Source organism: Rhea americana, unplaced genomic scaffold, assembly GCF_003343005.1.
Source record: "Rhea americana isolate MKP2758 unplaced genomic scaffold, rheAme1 scaffold_7, whole genome shotgun sequence".
In the NCBI taxonomy this organism is placed as follows: domain Eukaryota; kingdom Metazoa; phylum Chordata; class Aves; order Rheiformes; family Rheidae; genus Rhea; species Rhea americana.
The window spans coordinates 2765206-2781100 of record NW_028186867.1 but is presented as its reverse complement, the minus strand read 5'-3'; the positions used below and the strand labels follow the sequence as shown (position 1 = coordinate 2781100).

At 38.7% G+C, this 15895-nt stretch overlaps 1 protein-coding gene and 1 non-coding gene across 2 annotated transcripts in view; both read right to left on the bottom strand.

Annotated features, from left to right (window-relative positions):
* Positions 1-3467: 3467 nt before the first annotated feature.
* The window catches only part of ANOS1 (anosmin 1), a 128226-nt gene continuing 115798 nt past the window's right edge, over positions 3468-15895 (bottom strand). The window contains exons 10-14 of the mRNA XM_085321472.1: positions 12297-12391; positions 9554-9725; positions 8040-8260; positions 5008-5149; positions 3468-4478 (exon numbers count right to left, since the gene is read on the bottom strand). Of these exons, the coding sequence (XP_085177598.1) occupies positions 4420-4478; positions 5008-5149; positions 8040-8260; positions 9554-9725; positions 12297-12391 (689 nt within the window). The 3' untranslated portion in view covers positions 3468-4419. The remainder of the gene's footprint in view (positions 4479-5007; positions 5150-8039; positions 8261-9553; positions 9726-12296; positions 12392-15895) is intronic.
* Positions 11119-11188, bottom strand: TRNAV-UAC (transfer RNA valine (anticodon UAC)). Its single transcript has one exon. It is a non-coding gene; the product is annotated as a tRNA-Val (tRNA).

Sequence of the window (15895 nt, the reverse complement as noted above, 5' to 3'; positions counted from 1 at the left end):
GCAAAAGCTATGAACTTCTTCAGTATGGGGAAACTATAATATCTTGTGAGTGGTTTGCAATGATAATCATAACTATGATCCTCAGTTTCAGGCATATACATCTTGTCTCCTTATTCACTTTTTTCAAGTCAAATTTTCCACTGTGAGAAGGAAAATATAGTTAAACTAAAATCTGAATTCCTCTCACTGAATAGATCAGGCAGATATGATGTAAAGGTGAGTTTGCGGCATCTGCTGCTAGAAGCTATGAAAGTGGATATCTACATGGAGACAGGTTTAGCTCAGTCAGTTAGAGCACGCTGCTGCTAATGCCAAGGTTGTGGGTTAATTCCCATATGGGGCTATGCTGAGGGTTGGACTAGATGACCTCCAGAGGTCCCTTCCAACCTTACCATTCTATGATTCTATGCATATGAGAGCAGCTGCAATGTATTGAGCTCTGTCCAAGGGTGGATGAAGAGCGAGACAAGAGCTTATGGGTAAGGATTAAAGCGCAGGCTAACATGGGGGACACTGTTGTGGGTGTCTACTACAGGCCACCTGACCAGGAAGAGGAAGTCAATGAGGCCTTCTACTGACAGCTGGAAGTAGCCTCACAATTGCAGGCCCTGCTTCTCATGGGGGACTTCAACCGCCCTCATTCCTGCTGGAAGGACAACACAGCTAGGCTCAAAGAGTCCAGGAGGCTCCTGCAGAGCATCGATGATAACTTTTTCACACAGGTGGTGGAAGAGCCAACGAAGGGAGATGTCCTGCTGGACCTTGTACTAACAAACAAAGGACTGATTGGAAATGTGAAGGTTGGGGGCAGCCTTGGTTGCAGTGGCCATGAGATAGTGGAGTTTAGGATCCTCGTGGAGGAAAGAAGCCAGTAAATAGGATCGCAACCCTGGACTTCAGGAGAGTGGACTTTGGCCTCTTCATTAAATTACTTGGAGGAATCCCATGGGTTAGGGCTATAGAAGAAAGGGAGGCCAAGAGAGCAGGTTAACATTCAAGTATCATTTCCTTCAAGCTCAAGCAAAGTGCATCCCAATGAGCAAGAAGTCCAGCAAAGGGAGCAGGAGACCTGCATGGATTAGCAAGGAGCTTCTCGCAAAACTCAAACAGAAGAAAGTACACAAAATAAGGAAGAGGGGACAGGCCACTTGGGAGGAATATATGAATGTGGTCAGAGTAGGCAGGGATGCSAGTAGGAATGGCAAAGCCCATTTGGAATTGAATCTGGCAAGGGATGTCAAGGACAACAAAAAGGGCTTCTTCAAACACATCAGTAGCTAGAGGAAGACTAGGGAAATGGGGGCCTGCTACTGGGGCAGGAGCCCTGCTGATGAAGGATACAGAGAAGGCAGAATTACTGAATGCCTTTTTTGCTTCAGTCTTTACTGCTAAGAACAGCACCCAGAAATCCCAGAGCCTGGAGACAAGAAAGTAAGTCTGGAGCAAGGAAGACTTTTTCTTGGTTGAGGAGAATCAGGTTAAAGATCTTTCAGGCAAACTTGACATCCACAAGTCCATGGGCCCAGATGGGATGCACCCACAGGTACTGAGGGAGCTGGCGGATGTGGTTGCCAGGCCACTCTCCATCATCTTTGAAAAGTAATGGAGAACTGCAGAGATGCCTGAGGACTGGAAGAAAGCCAGTGTCACTCCAGTCTTCAAAAAGGACAAGAAGGAAGACCCAAGAAACTATAGGCCGGTCAGGCACACATCTGAGGAGGATGTTCTGGATGTCATCTCCAAATATATGTAGGAAAAGAAGGTGATCAGGAGTAGTCAGCATGGATTCACCAAGGGGAAATCATGTTTAACCAATCTGACAGCCTTCTGTGATAGAATGACTGGCTGGATAGATAAGGGGAGAGCAATGAATGTTGTCTACTTTGACTTCAGCAAGGCGTTTGACACTGTCTCCCATAACATCCTCCTAGATAAGCTCAGGAAGTGTGGGCTAGATGAGTGGACAGTGAGGTGGATTGAGAACTGCTGAAAGGCAGAGCTCAAAGGGTTGTCATCAGTGGTGCAGTCAGTCTAGTTGGAGGCCTATAGCTAGCAGTGTCCCCCAGGGCTCAGTACTGGGTCCCATCCTGTTCAACTTAATCAGCAATGACCTGCATGAGGGGACAGAGTGCCTCCTCAGCAAGTYTRCWGATGATVCCAAGCTGGGAGGAGTGGCTGACACACCTGAGGGCTGTGCTGCCATTCAGAGAGACCTGGAVAGGCTGGAGAGCTGGGCAGAGAGGAACCTCMTGAGGTTCAACAAGGGCAAGTGCAGGGTCCTGCACCTAGGGAAAAATAACCCTAGGCACCAGTACAAGCTGGGGKCTGACCTGCTGGAGAGCAGCTCTGCAGAGAAGGACCTGGGAGTGCTGGTGGGTGGCAGGTTGACCATGAGCCAGCAATGTGCCCTTGTGGCCAAGAAGGCCAATGGTTCCCTGCGGTGCATTAGGAACACTGTTGCCAACAGGTCGAGGGAGGTGATCCTGCCCCTCTACTCAGCCCTTGTGAGGCCTCATCTCGAGTACTGTGTCCAGTTCTGGGCTCCCCAGGAGACATGGAGCTACTGGGGAGAGTCCAGCGTAGGGCTACAAAGATGATCAGAGAGCTGGAGCATCAGCCCTATGAGGAAAGGCTGCGAAAGCTGGGCCTGTTTAGCCTGGGGAAGAGAAGACTGTGGGGGGATCTGATCAATGTGTATAAGTACCTGAAGGGACGGTCAAGGGGATGGGGTCAGGCTCTTTTCAGTTGTTCCATGTGACAGGACAAGAGGCAACAGACACAAACTGAAACACAGGAAGTTCTGCCTGAATATGAGGAAGAACGTCTTCTCTGTGAGGGTGACAGAGCACTGGACCAGGTTGCCCAGACAGGTTGTAGAGTCTCCTTCTCTGGAGATATTGAAAAGCCACCTGGATGCGATCCTGTCTAATGTGCTCTAGGTGATCCTGCTTGAGGAGGAGGATTGGACTAAACGTCTCCAGAGGTCCCTTACAACCTCAACCATTCTGTGATTCTGTGACTGTCAATTTTGACTACTGAGAATTTGAGATATATTAGCCTCATATAATTATTCAGGGAGCAATGGAATCTGTGCCAAAGAACGCAGGAGCATTTCAAACATTTTGAACATTAAAAGTTGATTATGAGTACTTTTATGGACAATGTTTATTGTCAGATATTTTCCACCTTCTTGATAATAAATTCAAGCAGTTTCTGTTTACTATCAAAGGATGTCTCGCTGTGTGGCAAATTATACTASACAGTTTATATTGCACAATAAGGCAATCTGCATTCCCTTATGGTTAAAAAGGGCACCCTTCTGCCTAAATTTGAAAAATGCTTTAAAATAAACTATAAGCCAATGATTTCCAGATGCCAGAATATTGTCACATAACTCTTTCTGTAAGCAGAATAGCATGGAGCCAATACATCCATCCTTCTGTTCAAAAGATCCATGGGGAAAAAGCCAAAGAAGCCCAAAAGTTCCTCTACAGCTACTTGAATAATACACGTGCCTCAGAATTTCTATTTCTTAAATGTTAATGTTAAGTATTTAGGTTTGGGGAGTTTCTCTTCAAGATAAAAACCGAAAAAAAAATAGAAGTAGGATTTTCAAAGTCATTCTTCCATTTTCTAGCAGAAGTTAATTGGTGTTAATGGCCTAATGGCCTTTTTTTCTTTTCTTTTTCTTTTTTTTTTTTTTTACAATGGTACAACTACCATGTACACAATTCAACTATTAACTATTTTAATATAAGATCTCCATGCTTCAGAACAGATCATTGACTAGGTATATGTATCATTGTTCTCCTTTGTGATGATTCTGCAAGTATTAAATACTGACTTATTTATGGTTTTTATTACCGATACTTATTTTACTTATATCCTTATTTCAGGCATATGAACATCTTCTCTAATAGTAAAAAGCTACATATACTGGGGCTTAAACTGGTGAAAACACAGAGCTTTAAGTTAAAGATATCAATTTAAATACACTTGTTCTGGCCTCCAGTGTTCAAAAGTATGTATACATCACAGGACAACCTCTCAAATATTAACATTAAAGTCAATAGGATAAAAAGCTGTACACACTGCACCCTTTCAATCTATTTTAAACTTAGCAATACAAAAACATTATGACAAACACACTTTTGATTTTCTCGCAAGCGTTGAGTTGGATGATCTTCCGCTTGTTGTATAGTGGTGGTATTGAAATGATACTTGCTGTATATTTCATCCTGGTRTTGGTACAAACACAATTCTTAATGGCTAAACTACATAGAAGTAGATATAGATCCTACAGGATGTTAACTTCCCCTGGAAAACTGGATTCATTGCTCCTACAGACGTGCATTTTTCTAACTTTCATGTGGGAGCTCAGTTTTTCTCTCAGTTATTTGTGTAATCACCTGAAAGAGTCTAATATTTCTCTGGGGGTGGCTTGTAATGATGTGGATGATGCTGCTTCAGAAGAGGTCCTAAACAAGAAAAAAGGAAAATATGTATGCATATTCCTTGAATGTGTGATGTAATCACGCTTCAGATTTTACTGAAAAGGTCTCATGAGGCCTCCCACAGGCCTTCAGCTTGTAAGGGATCTGCCAGTGCTGACAAATATGTGCATGTTCAGTCCAGATACCTTTAGTGGGATTGTGAAACGACAAACAGATTCAACTAGATATGACTCGTCAGCTAATTCGTTTTATTTTTGCTGGACTTTACAATACCGAACTATGCTTTTCAGAAACTTTTAAACTACCAGAAATAGCCATTAAGAGATTTGCTCTGGTTTAGAAATATTATCATGCCTATAGGCATGCTGGGGGACTGAATGCTCCCAAGAAAATCTGATCCTGAAAGCTAAGATATGGAAAAAATAATACATTAATATATGTTAAGGAATGCTACTGGAACCAGTAAAGATTCTAAAGTCACAGTAAACTGTTTACAGTGGAGGACTGAAGTTTTATAACATCTCATCATGTATCAAAATGGAGTACTACTTACTGTGGGGTGAAAATGGAGGAAGATCAGGTGTTTGGAATGATTTTATTGTAGCTGGCCCTTCACCACCAGTTGTCAGCACTTGAACTTCTAATCGGTACAGCATTGATGGTCGCAGATTGGGCACAGTCAGTACATAATGATCCTGAAAATGTATAAATCAACTAAATTAATTCTCACAGTATCTAAAAATAAAACATGGTTGATCTAGTCACAAAAACTAGTGGGTTAAATAGGTCCTGTTACTCTCAGCACTCAGAAATTATTTTCTTATAATTCTGTTAAAAAGATTTAACATATATATTATTTGGTTCAGTGGGTTTATTTCGAATTTTTTGCYTTTGAATACAGGGATAAAAAGCTGGAGTACAAGAACCGAAATACAGCTAGTTCAGAGTGCTTACCTATGCAGTCAGTATTTTTCCTTTCCCAGATGATACATTTTTATAATGTTARGATATCACGTGTGCATGATTTCCTTAGTGTTCTTGAAAACTCATCATCGAAACRAAATATTGTTTTAAATTTCCTATTCATTCTTATTAACATGCAAGTTCATTGAATAAACTTGTTTTTATTTTAGATCTGTCTGTAAATTCTACTGGTTGGTAAATTAATTAATTCATGGCACTTGAGAGGTCTCTCTTGCTCCACTGATTCATGTCTCCACTGATTTCAGCAGTTACACCATGAGGATCTGCCCTTGTGTTCTGTCCTGGCATAATGGTTGGTTGGTAGTAGTAGAAGTATCAGTCTAGGCCTTACTTTTCACTGCTCTATACCTTGTGTGGTCACTTACACCTGCACAAAATAACTTCAGAGTAAGGTTATAAATGCTCCCAAATGGGAATATGTATGACTAGAGGCTGAAGGACATTAAGGGATCAAAGTCTTGATTCAGCTTATTCCAAGCTGAAAAGGACTTGATAAGCAGCCAGCGGACCAGTCCCAGAAATCGACTGTCGGGTCAGTCACGCTGAATGGTTTGCGAACACACAGCGTGCTCCTCCCACCAGCCAGACAGAGCCGGCCAAGAATCTGCACAGCGAATTCTTCTGGCAGGCACTATACAGAGCACACAGCAGGGGGATATGAGTAGGGTTGTGAGAATAACCGATAATCTGGTTTGACTTCCAGACCAAAAAGTAAAGGGAGGGGGGAAAGAAAGTAAAGGTAGAGGGAAAAGTGTGTTTTTACTGCCAAACTATTGCATGTTCTAGGATGGAGCTGCTAATAATACACCTTGCTGAAGCTGTTCCACTTCATATAAAATACTTAACGGGTAGGAGAGAGTAAGGAACGCGTACATCACACTCATACACTCACTCAGATGCTCACTCATAACTGCTCAGATGCTCCTCATGGAGCTGGTACCTTTGTGTTTCAGTCCCTGGTTATGTAAATATTAAATTTTTACCAGTTAGAGACTACCAACAAGAATGAGTGAATGATCATCACGATAAAATACCCTGCATTCTGGTGGTAAGATCCCTCTGAGAGGTAGAAGATGTTTCTACCCAAATCAAGAGTTTTCTACAAAATTATCAGTTGCTATAAATGAATAGGTAGAAAACAGGCAGATAGATAGATAATTACATAAATGAAATTTTCAGGCTCTTCAGTAGTAAAAGCAGAGAAAAACAGATAAAAATTTGAAACAAAACACAATGTAAAGGAGTGTTTTAAATTAAATCTAATATATATTTCAGACCTAATTGGACCAAAAGCTTAAAAAAAAGAAATTCTGAATAAAACACACTCCTGCTCCTTAAAGTAAGACGAAAACTGCAGTGAAAAGTAGTTTTTAAATGTCTGTAAGCTTGCTCGTTATTGTGTTAAACTGGCTGCTCACAGCCAAAGGCCCATGACTGAGTAACTAAATTAAGGTAATCCTGCCATGTGGATTGCTGAAGGGACCAATCCTCTATCCACTGTGGTKCCATCTGGGACTGCAGGGTGAACTTTGGTAGTGAATGAATTGGTGTGGACCACCTTGGGTCTACACTACTTAGCACTACTAAGCTCTGGAACAAAACAACTACTTGCACTGCATGATAACTGGTCTCATAGTTTTAAGCCTCCACATTCAGCTTTGTTGCTCTTCCCCACAACAACAGGCCTTGACACACAGAGGCCCTAGCTTTAGGCTCRTCTGCTAGGAATTAAGACAGAACTGTGAGAAGCTTGTCTTGCATTTGCAGAAAATTTGTTGAATGTAAGACACATCCAAGAAAACATTTTGTGCATTCTTTAATGAAACAAATATGAAAAGATTTGCAGCCAGTTTTGCTCCAGACATAATTGCCTTGATACACTTCCCCAAAGTTAACAGAAAGACTTCTAAAGTCCTCAGCAGACTTTGGATCAAGGCCAGCTGCTTAAGCTCTTTTGTTGGCTCTGGTGGATCTGGCAACAGAGTCTGAATGAAGTGCTTCTCACCTGCTGTTACCACAGGAGAAACTGAAATAGCAAAGGCCATCTTAAAGAAAATAGAGGGAAGAATTAAAATTAATCATTCTTACACTTTCAATTAACAGTGAAATCTAGTCCTCTAAATTATTTGTCAGTGGGACAGTGGTGCATACTAGCAGAGGGAGACAGTTTTATTTTTCTTACAGCAAGAAGTGACACAAAAGAAAGGAAAATTCTCTTAAATCCATGAAGTTTCTCAACCTGGACACCAAATAATTAGTAAAACTGTAACTGGCAAGTAGAACAGCCTGATCATCAAAAGAAAATAAAAACTATTTGTTGCCACACAGATGATCTTTTCCTCCCTTCAAGCACTTCTCAGATATTGTTGCTAATTTGACAATTGTGCACATTAAAATGTTTGATGTGTCATCAAGAAGAGTAGCTGTGCTTGAGATATATCTCAGATAAGGAGGAAAAATTAAAGTACTTCCTGCTCCAACTTGCCTGCAGATCCAGATAGCACTGTAAATGACATCTGAATCATCACTAAAAATAAAGAATAAGCCATGTATGCACACGCTTATAAAGCCCCTAGCAATGGAAATTAACAGACAACTTACTGCTGGCAGTATCTGCGACTGTGAAATGATGCTGTTGGGTAAGCTGTTCTGTCGGCTTTCTGTGGTTACTTCTGCCCATGTGACTTGAAACCCTGTCATAGGCTGATGAAGGACTGCCTTAGATATCTTCCAGGAAAAATGACCAGTGATGTTACCTTCCTGAACAATGAAAGACGCAGACAGATTCTCGGGTTTGGCCAACACTTTGGGTAGAACTGGCACTATAAATTTGGAAAGCAAAAAGATAAGCTAAACTTTGAGAATGTTCATATAATTTCACATACCAAGGTCAGACAGAGTTCCTCTTTTTGCGCTTACCCAGGATCCTGCTAGCTTTCTGCCATCTCATTTCTCAGTGTTAACCAAATTTTATCTTATAGCATTGGCATTTGGGGCCAAATTCAAACTTCACATCAACTTCTGTCAGCTAGAGGTGACAGAAAGGAAAACCCAAGGCACAAGAATTGCCATGTAAAAGTATAAACATCTCATTCACAGGGTACCATCCTGCTCCTTTTCTGCATTTCAAAAAATAAGTTCCAACTTTCAATTCTGGACCACAGGAAAAGTCATAGGATATTGCAGAACTTCTTGATGCAGGCAAAAAACAAAACAGATGCTATAAAACCGTTAAGTAAAAGGGCCACATTAATTAAGGAAAACATATGCCTGAGTTTTGCTTAGTATTGCAGTCGTCCAGGAAGAAGACTGTAATGCTGGAGACTGTCAGGAGCAGGGAGAGCAGCAAGCGGCAGCAGTTGGTAGGAGRACTCTGAGGTGACTCCCCGGAGGGGGAGAATGTTGTGGCAGYTGCGAGGGACTTACAGTGAAGGGCCACCCTTGAGCTAAAGGGTGAGGTTTCCAGACTTAGGTAGGCAAAGCCAAACTGATCTGACCTAGTGCTGGCAATGRCTGTGTTCGAGTGGGTGGCTGGACTGGCTGACTCCAAAAGTGTTTTCCAACCAATTGCCCCATGGTTCTGTGATTTTCTATAACCCTTTAGTTATACTTAACACTATAGTACCACTGTCAAAGGTGAAAGAGCTACTTTATTTGCTATTTGAAAGTAGAATTAACCTAAACTAAATTAAACTTAGAAAGCTACTTGCATCAGTAGCAAAACGTTCACAAGATGAGCCATGCCAGTATAATTATGGTTACAATTATCATCTATTATTATAATGAATATAAGTGGGAAACTCTTCAAAAACTAAAATCCATGTAATAACATGTAATAACAAATATCACCCTTATGTTTACAAGCAGTCCACACTCTACGTTTACAAACGGTCCACTAAAATTATCACTTAATTGACAAAACACTAATGTGGTAACCAAAATCTGTACTGTTCTCTATTTTAGTTGATTTTTCACATAAGTATTAGTGRTCTCTTTATTTGCTCTGAATCTTTCATATCTTTCATATCCCATTTTAGAGTTGCTTTTAAAGAGGTTTTCTAGTGATTATAAGTGCACTTGAACCTATCTGGCAAGTTCTTCAGATCATGCCTTACCTCCTTCAGCAGGACAATTAATGTGCTTGTGGTTTTTTTCTTTAAATGCAGAGCACGGTGGGGTGATAAAGAAAATACTCTCAGCCTTAAAACGACCTTTAGGTTTTGCAGGCAAAACAGTTACTTTGTATTTGCATGAAAATGACAGGTCCTTCAGAATTATGTAGTTTTCCTAGAACAAGCAAAACAAAAAGGGCACATGCTGTAAATAGATCTCTTAAAGAAAAAAAGAAACAGAAAAATAATGCTGGCAGAAGATGAAAAGTTTCATCCAATTTTCCTGATATGCTTAACACATGCCAGCATGACTTTTACTCAGAGAACAAAGCAAACATTGCTTACGTTATGATTATTTTCAACTGTCAAATATTAGGATGGTAGCTGGGTATATCCTTCAGTTCTACACAATTCCTTAGCCATGCTGCATCAAAGCAACTAACTTCTAACATTTGAACAGTCTCTCTGGCATGATGGCAGTGGGGGTAGCAATGTGAGGATGTAAATGCTAATCAAATYAAATAAATGTAAGAAAGCTGACTTAAGCTGCTGTAAATGACAGGTTTTGTCTACATTTAACTTATYTGAAGTGCACACAAAGTCCAGTATGGCATTATGGATCCATTATTTATTTTTCCTTTAGTACTTTAAGTACTTCTATTTTCTTATACGTCATGTTAAGGAAGAAAAACTATACAGCTAAACTACAAAACACAATTCTCCACCTAAATATAATAACAGAACAAAAAAAGCATAAATGTCATATGAAATTCTTAATGTTGTGTAAAGTRATATTGAAAATCACAGCCTGAAAGCTTTAGCATAAATCAAATTTGAGGAAAAAAAGAAGATATTTTCTGGGAAAATGTCCAATAACACCTTACTTGCTACAGTTCCAAGTCTTTCATAGCCTTTTAGAACTTTCTTTCTTTCTAGGATCAGTTATTTCTAGAGTTGTTCTGTGATAATTCTCTTTTTTTGGAAGCGTATCCCAAATCAGATTAATTTAAACTTTATCTGTGAGGGCATTTTGAATGGGACATAAGGACTGGGCTGAGAAGAGAACTGATTCCCTGCCTTCCACCTGCTAGGCAAATGCTGTGACGAGATAGCCTCACATTTAAAATAATGACAATACTGTTTTGGTTTTTTTATATATATATAAAAAAAAGACCTACTCCATTCCTCTACAAACAATCGTAAGTTGCCATTTGAATAGATGCTTGTACTTTTAGGCAAGATGTCAGGCCATCCTCTCTAGCCAGCATTTCCTATTGACTCATTACAGCAGACATCAGCTGGGGATTTGCAGGTTTGGATGAACTTTATGACGGTCTATATGCATCCATAATCTCTCAAAGTATGCTTTGTGAGAGAACAGCAAACAGTCTAACTTTGGAGCCCATAATACCAGGGGCCAAGGACTTAAGGCCTTTATCTACTCTGACCTATCATATCCAGTTTCCAACCTTTTGTAACATCAGCATCCTTCTGTTTCACAGAATCAGTAAGGTTGGAAGGGACCTCTGGAGCTCATCTAGTCCAACCTCCCAAAGATTTCCTGGTGCTGGTTCCACTGGGGCTTGAACCCAGGACCTTCAGCATGTAAAGCAGATGTGATAACCACTACACTATTCCTCTTGCTTCTAACAATTCTGAGTCCTCAAAAGAWAGACAGTTTCCCAAAGCAGATTGGACCAATTATTGTAAAATGATTGAGAAGAAATAAATGAACCAAACCCATAATGCATTTGGCCAGATGTATAATAAGTTACTCCTGACCCCTAGTGGAAATAAACTTATTAGATATTAACTTTTTTCTATCTTTGATGTGCATAACTTGAAATATTGTGACTGATCATAAAATTATGTCACAATTATTTTTTTAATCCACCTCTGACATTTGCTTTGTTGACCTCATTAAGAGGTAAACATAACAGCCCGCTGCAGGAAAAATGATTTGCTTTGACTTAATCAACTTTTCCATGCCATTAGCTCCATTGATTTGATCTGTTATTACAGGTTAGGGTAAGAAAGAAAGGTGAATTATATTTTCTTCAGTTCTTCATAATCCACTAAATTGAATGTGATGCATCAATCACAGCATTATGTTGTTTGAAAAATGTGTTACAGAATGAGGTGACGCTGGCTTGCCAACAAATTGAGTATGAAGAACTGTCACTGCAATACATTTTGGGGCTAACATACGTATTAACATAAAACTTCTCTCCTTATACTGATGCTGTAATTATTGCTCTGTTATCTGTCCTGCTTCCAGATTTAATGTCTAGTACTCTTCACCTATGATCTTTCTTTCCTATTCTATTATTCTCCTTAAGGATGTGAYACCTACCCGCATGTCTGAAAGAAAGTCTAGCTTATTGATTACTATTATTATGGCTCAGTATTTGTACTGTGCCTAAATGCTACAGTCCTAACTATGAATCCATGAACTCCATGTTCTACAAGCTGTACAAATGCACAGGTAATCWGCTACTAAGTTGGTTTGCCTGCTCTTGTTTTCTGAAGAACAACCAAAAACCAAATATTTCAGCCTAGCAGGTATCTTTTTTAAACAAAGATTCCAAATACCTCATTTTTTAGCTTTTGCAGAAGAGGAAAATGAAAAAGAAACACTCTTACTTTTTCATGAAATATGGTATAGAACATACTCTGTTATGTTACAGAACCATCCTTTCTCTTGCTGGTCAGAAGCTATTCAGYAGAGGGCTAGATGGACACTTACATAAGTCAACTCAGTTACTTTCCCAAGTCCTTTGGTGTCATTGCGTGCACAGGACTCCAGTAACCAGTGGACTTGGTATTGATTCATACTGGCATCTAAATGATATAAAAAAGAGGAAAAGATATGTTATAATTACTCTTTAGGCATTTGCCACTTTTCTGGCTTTTATATAYAGATAGATAGGTAGGTAGATAGATAGATAGATAGATAAATGGATATAAAYGGAAGGAGTGTTAAGTATTCTAGGGTTGCTAGTTCCTCATTTGTTCCCCAGCATCTATTGATAAAAAGGAGAAAATATTACACGCTTCAATAATTTAACACGTTTATCAACATAATGGGAATAATTTTAAAAATAGAGAACTGGCATTTTCAGAAAAGTAAGCATCTACTGATAAGAGCATTTTAAAAAATACCTCAATGTTTCTGCTACTAAGCATCCTGCAAATGATAGGGATAACTTTGTGTCAGCTGCCTGTGACTGTTCATATTGTCAGAGTATTGCAGTACTGCTGCCTGGCACTGCTTGGGAAATCGATGCGTGGAGGTATGTGAAAATGCCTGTACATCTTGAGTTTTGTCCTTTCATAACAGATTATGAGACTTGTTCATTATCTGTCCAAATAAAAGTCTAATCTTCAATTTTAGGAGTAATACCAAAGGCTTGAGTTTGCTCCTGTTAAAATCAGTGGCAAAACTTACAACAATGTACCAATGTTATAAGCTTTCAAGCATTTCCAGTTCTTCATTTTTTGAGAGCTCTACACATAATTACAGGGATAGGCATAATAATTTGTAGCTGCTTTCCTTAATACTGATTGCATAAGGAAGCATAACAAAGTGCAATAAATAATTAGACAAAAGAAGAAAAACTCATCAGGTAGTGCAAATACCTCCTGTCATTTTTTCTGGATTTAGTTCTCCTTTAGTTATATATATAGGGTGTGCAAAATTATATATCTGTTATTACTAATTAACTTGGTATGACACAGCTGCTYATGCCAAGTGCCTGATTGTGGGTTTCAGGAGAGAAAACAAATATCTTTGATGCCTTAAGGGTTGATCTGGCYTTAGACTGCTATGAGCAATTTGGATGCAGAAGGGAAGGATTATAAATTAAAGAGAAAATAAGCAGTGTCTGAAACTCACTCAAATGGTATTCTGGTAAAAGAACTGATTACAAGCCTGCTTGAAATGGATTTGTGTAGCAGCTGTCTTCATAACATGCATGCTAATTATTTTCATGACTTCTTTGGAAGCTCAACATTTTTTTCAAAAACAAATGTATAAAGAAATAACAAGCTGCCTTGTGATTGTCCCCYCTCATTTAAAAATAAATAACTGGATGTGCTTTCACTTGCCTCTTGGTCATTGGGCTTTCCCACCTGATATGCCAGAAGCAGACACACATTCACAGTGCTTTTCCAAGTAGGTTTCATCTGATTTCAGCTGTTCCAGTTATTGCCTATCACCTGCTTGTACCCATCTACTGGGTCAAGAACACAGGACACACAATCCATCACCTGGTTTCTTGGAACCTGAAAACTTTGTGCTGCTCTATTAATCATGTTACATTAGCCATGCACAGTCTGCACCCAACGACCACACAGTGAATCTCTTATTGATTGCATGTTATCTGATGGTCAGCTACTTATCATTTTAAACTATATGTACGTAAGGTGGACTGCTCCTTGTAAGGCTAAAAYTGAATGTTTTCACTTCTCGGTCTTTAAACAAATAACTCCATCTTTGATAGAGATTCAAGACTTGTCCTTATCCAGCCATCAAGAACTGGGTAAGACCAACATTTTGGATATGTCACYGAATACCACAGTACAGGCAACTGGTGAGAGATAAATCCCAAGCATCGAAAGCTTACAATAGCTCACCATCCAGATATATCAGTATTAAAGTTTACTAAGATTCTCTCCAGAAATGTAATTAAATAGGTTATCATCCAGGCTTTTTTGTATTTCTAGCTCCTGGCACCACAGAACATTGTTTGGATAYTGTTGCAGCGCCTTCTCTATTTCTTATGTAAGCTTTTCACCAGTATACCCAGACTCTGTTTTCATGTAGTTCTTTCTATTTCCCTCATGCATTAGCAAACCCTCCCTCATTCACTCATGAATACCTATAGTTTCTAATAAGCTCTCTATATGAGCTAGAAAATCACAAAGGGTTCAAAAACAATTCTCCTCCTACTTGTCCTGTCAGTTGGGACTGTAAATGTGATAGAGGAATAAGTTATAATAACCATAATTTCATATTTTTTTATTTAAACAAAATGAGCAAATAAATCTTACATTTGACAGTGCTCAGATCTGGTATTCTGATAACAATTGATATTGAAAAGACAAGTTTTTCTTTCTTTTCAGTGAATATGTAATTAAAGTTATTTCAAACAGGTTTTTATATATACATATATGCAAACATACATCAGCAATCACTTGGAATGTACTGTGACAGAAATAGTTAAATTTACTCAAAACTTTTCACTAGAATAGATCTTTTTTCAAATTCATTGAACTTGGATTTTCAGGACTAAAACTTCTTCAGTTCTCATCTTCACCTTTGTCATTACTGTTATCTAAAAGGTTTGAACAAAAGCATGCTAAATATTTTTTATTAAAAAGAAGAATGGAAAAAAGATTCGAAAATAACAAAAACACTTTTCCCCTTAAAAAAATAACTATCTCACCAGGGTTTAAAGCTTGGGTTGCAAAATGGAAATATGATAGGGAAATAGCTCCTATTTTAAACAGAAATGTTTTCAACAATAGGAAAAAGAGAATTTTTTTTGATTTATTAGAGCTAAAAACATTAAAAACTCAAAGTGCATATGGATGTGCGAAGTATGCATATTGAATGACATGATGGGTTTAAAAATTATTATTAAGTAAAGAGAAGATGTGTGGAATAATCCAAGTAGGTTTAAAAAAAAAGTTTAAAAAGAAGAAAATACACATTTTTTTCATGAAGTTGTTTACCCTGTATGAAGCTCATGATTCTAGAGTGGTTTATTATGCAACGGTATACATCTGATCCTGGTCCATAAAAAAAGAGCTATTCCAGCCTTCCATTCAGCAATGTACACAGTTCCCTAATGAGACCACTACTATATATTTTTTTTCAGCTGTCCATTACAAACTTAACAACAGGTACTGGACAATTGAATCAAACTGCAGTCTAGTTAAATAGCATTCTATCACCAAAGCTAATGGTTCTGAATGAAGCCCAGCTGAAGTTAATATGTTGCAATCTACAATGGTGCCAGTAAGCACATCTTCTAAAAAATCACTTCATTAGTTAATATTAACATGCAATATCTAATGGGACTGATTTCTGCCAGTTTTATCAAAAAATCTATGTCCTTGTAAAATATGAATATAACACTGCAAAGAAATCACCAGAGTCCTTTATTTCAGTTCCCTGATATTTCAGGTACCCTTTTTATAACTGATCAATCTCCAGCTTAATAGCTGGCAGTTCTCTTTATTTTCTGTTTCTTATTAAAAGGCTTTTCTGCCTTTTTTTCTGTGTTTCTTGCCATCTTTTCTTTTTCTTTTCTTTCTTTTCTTTTTTCTTTCTTTTTTTTT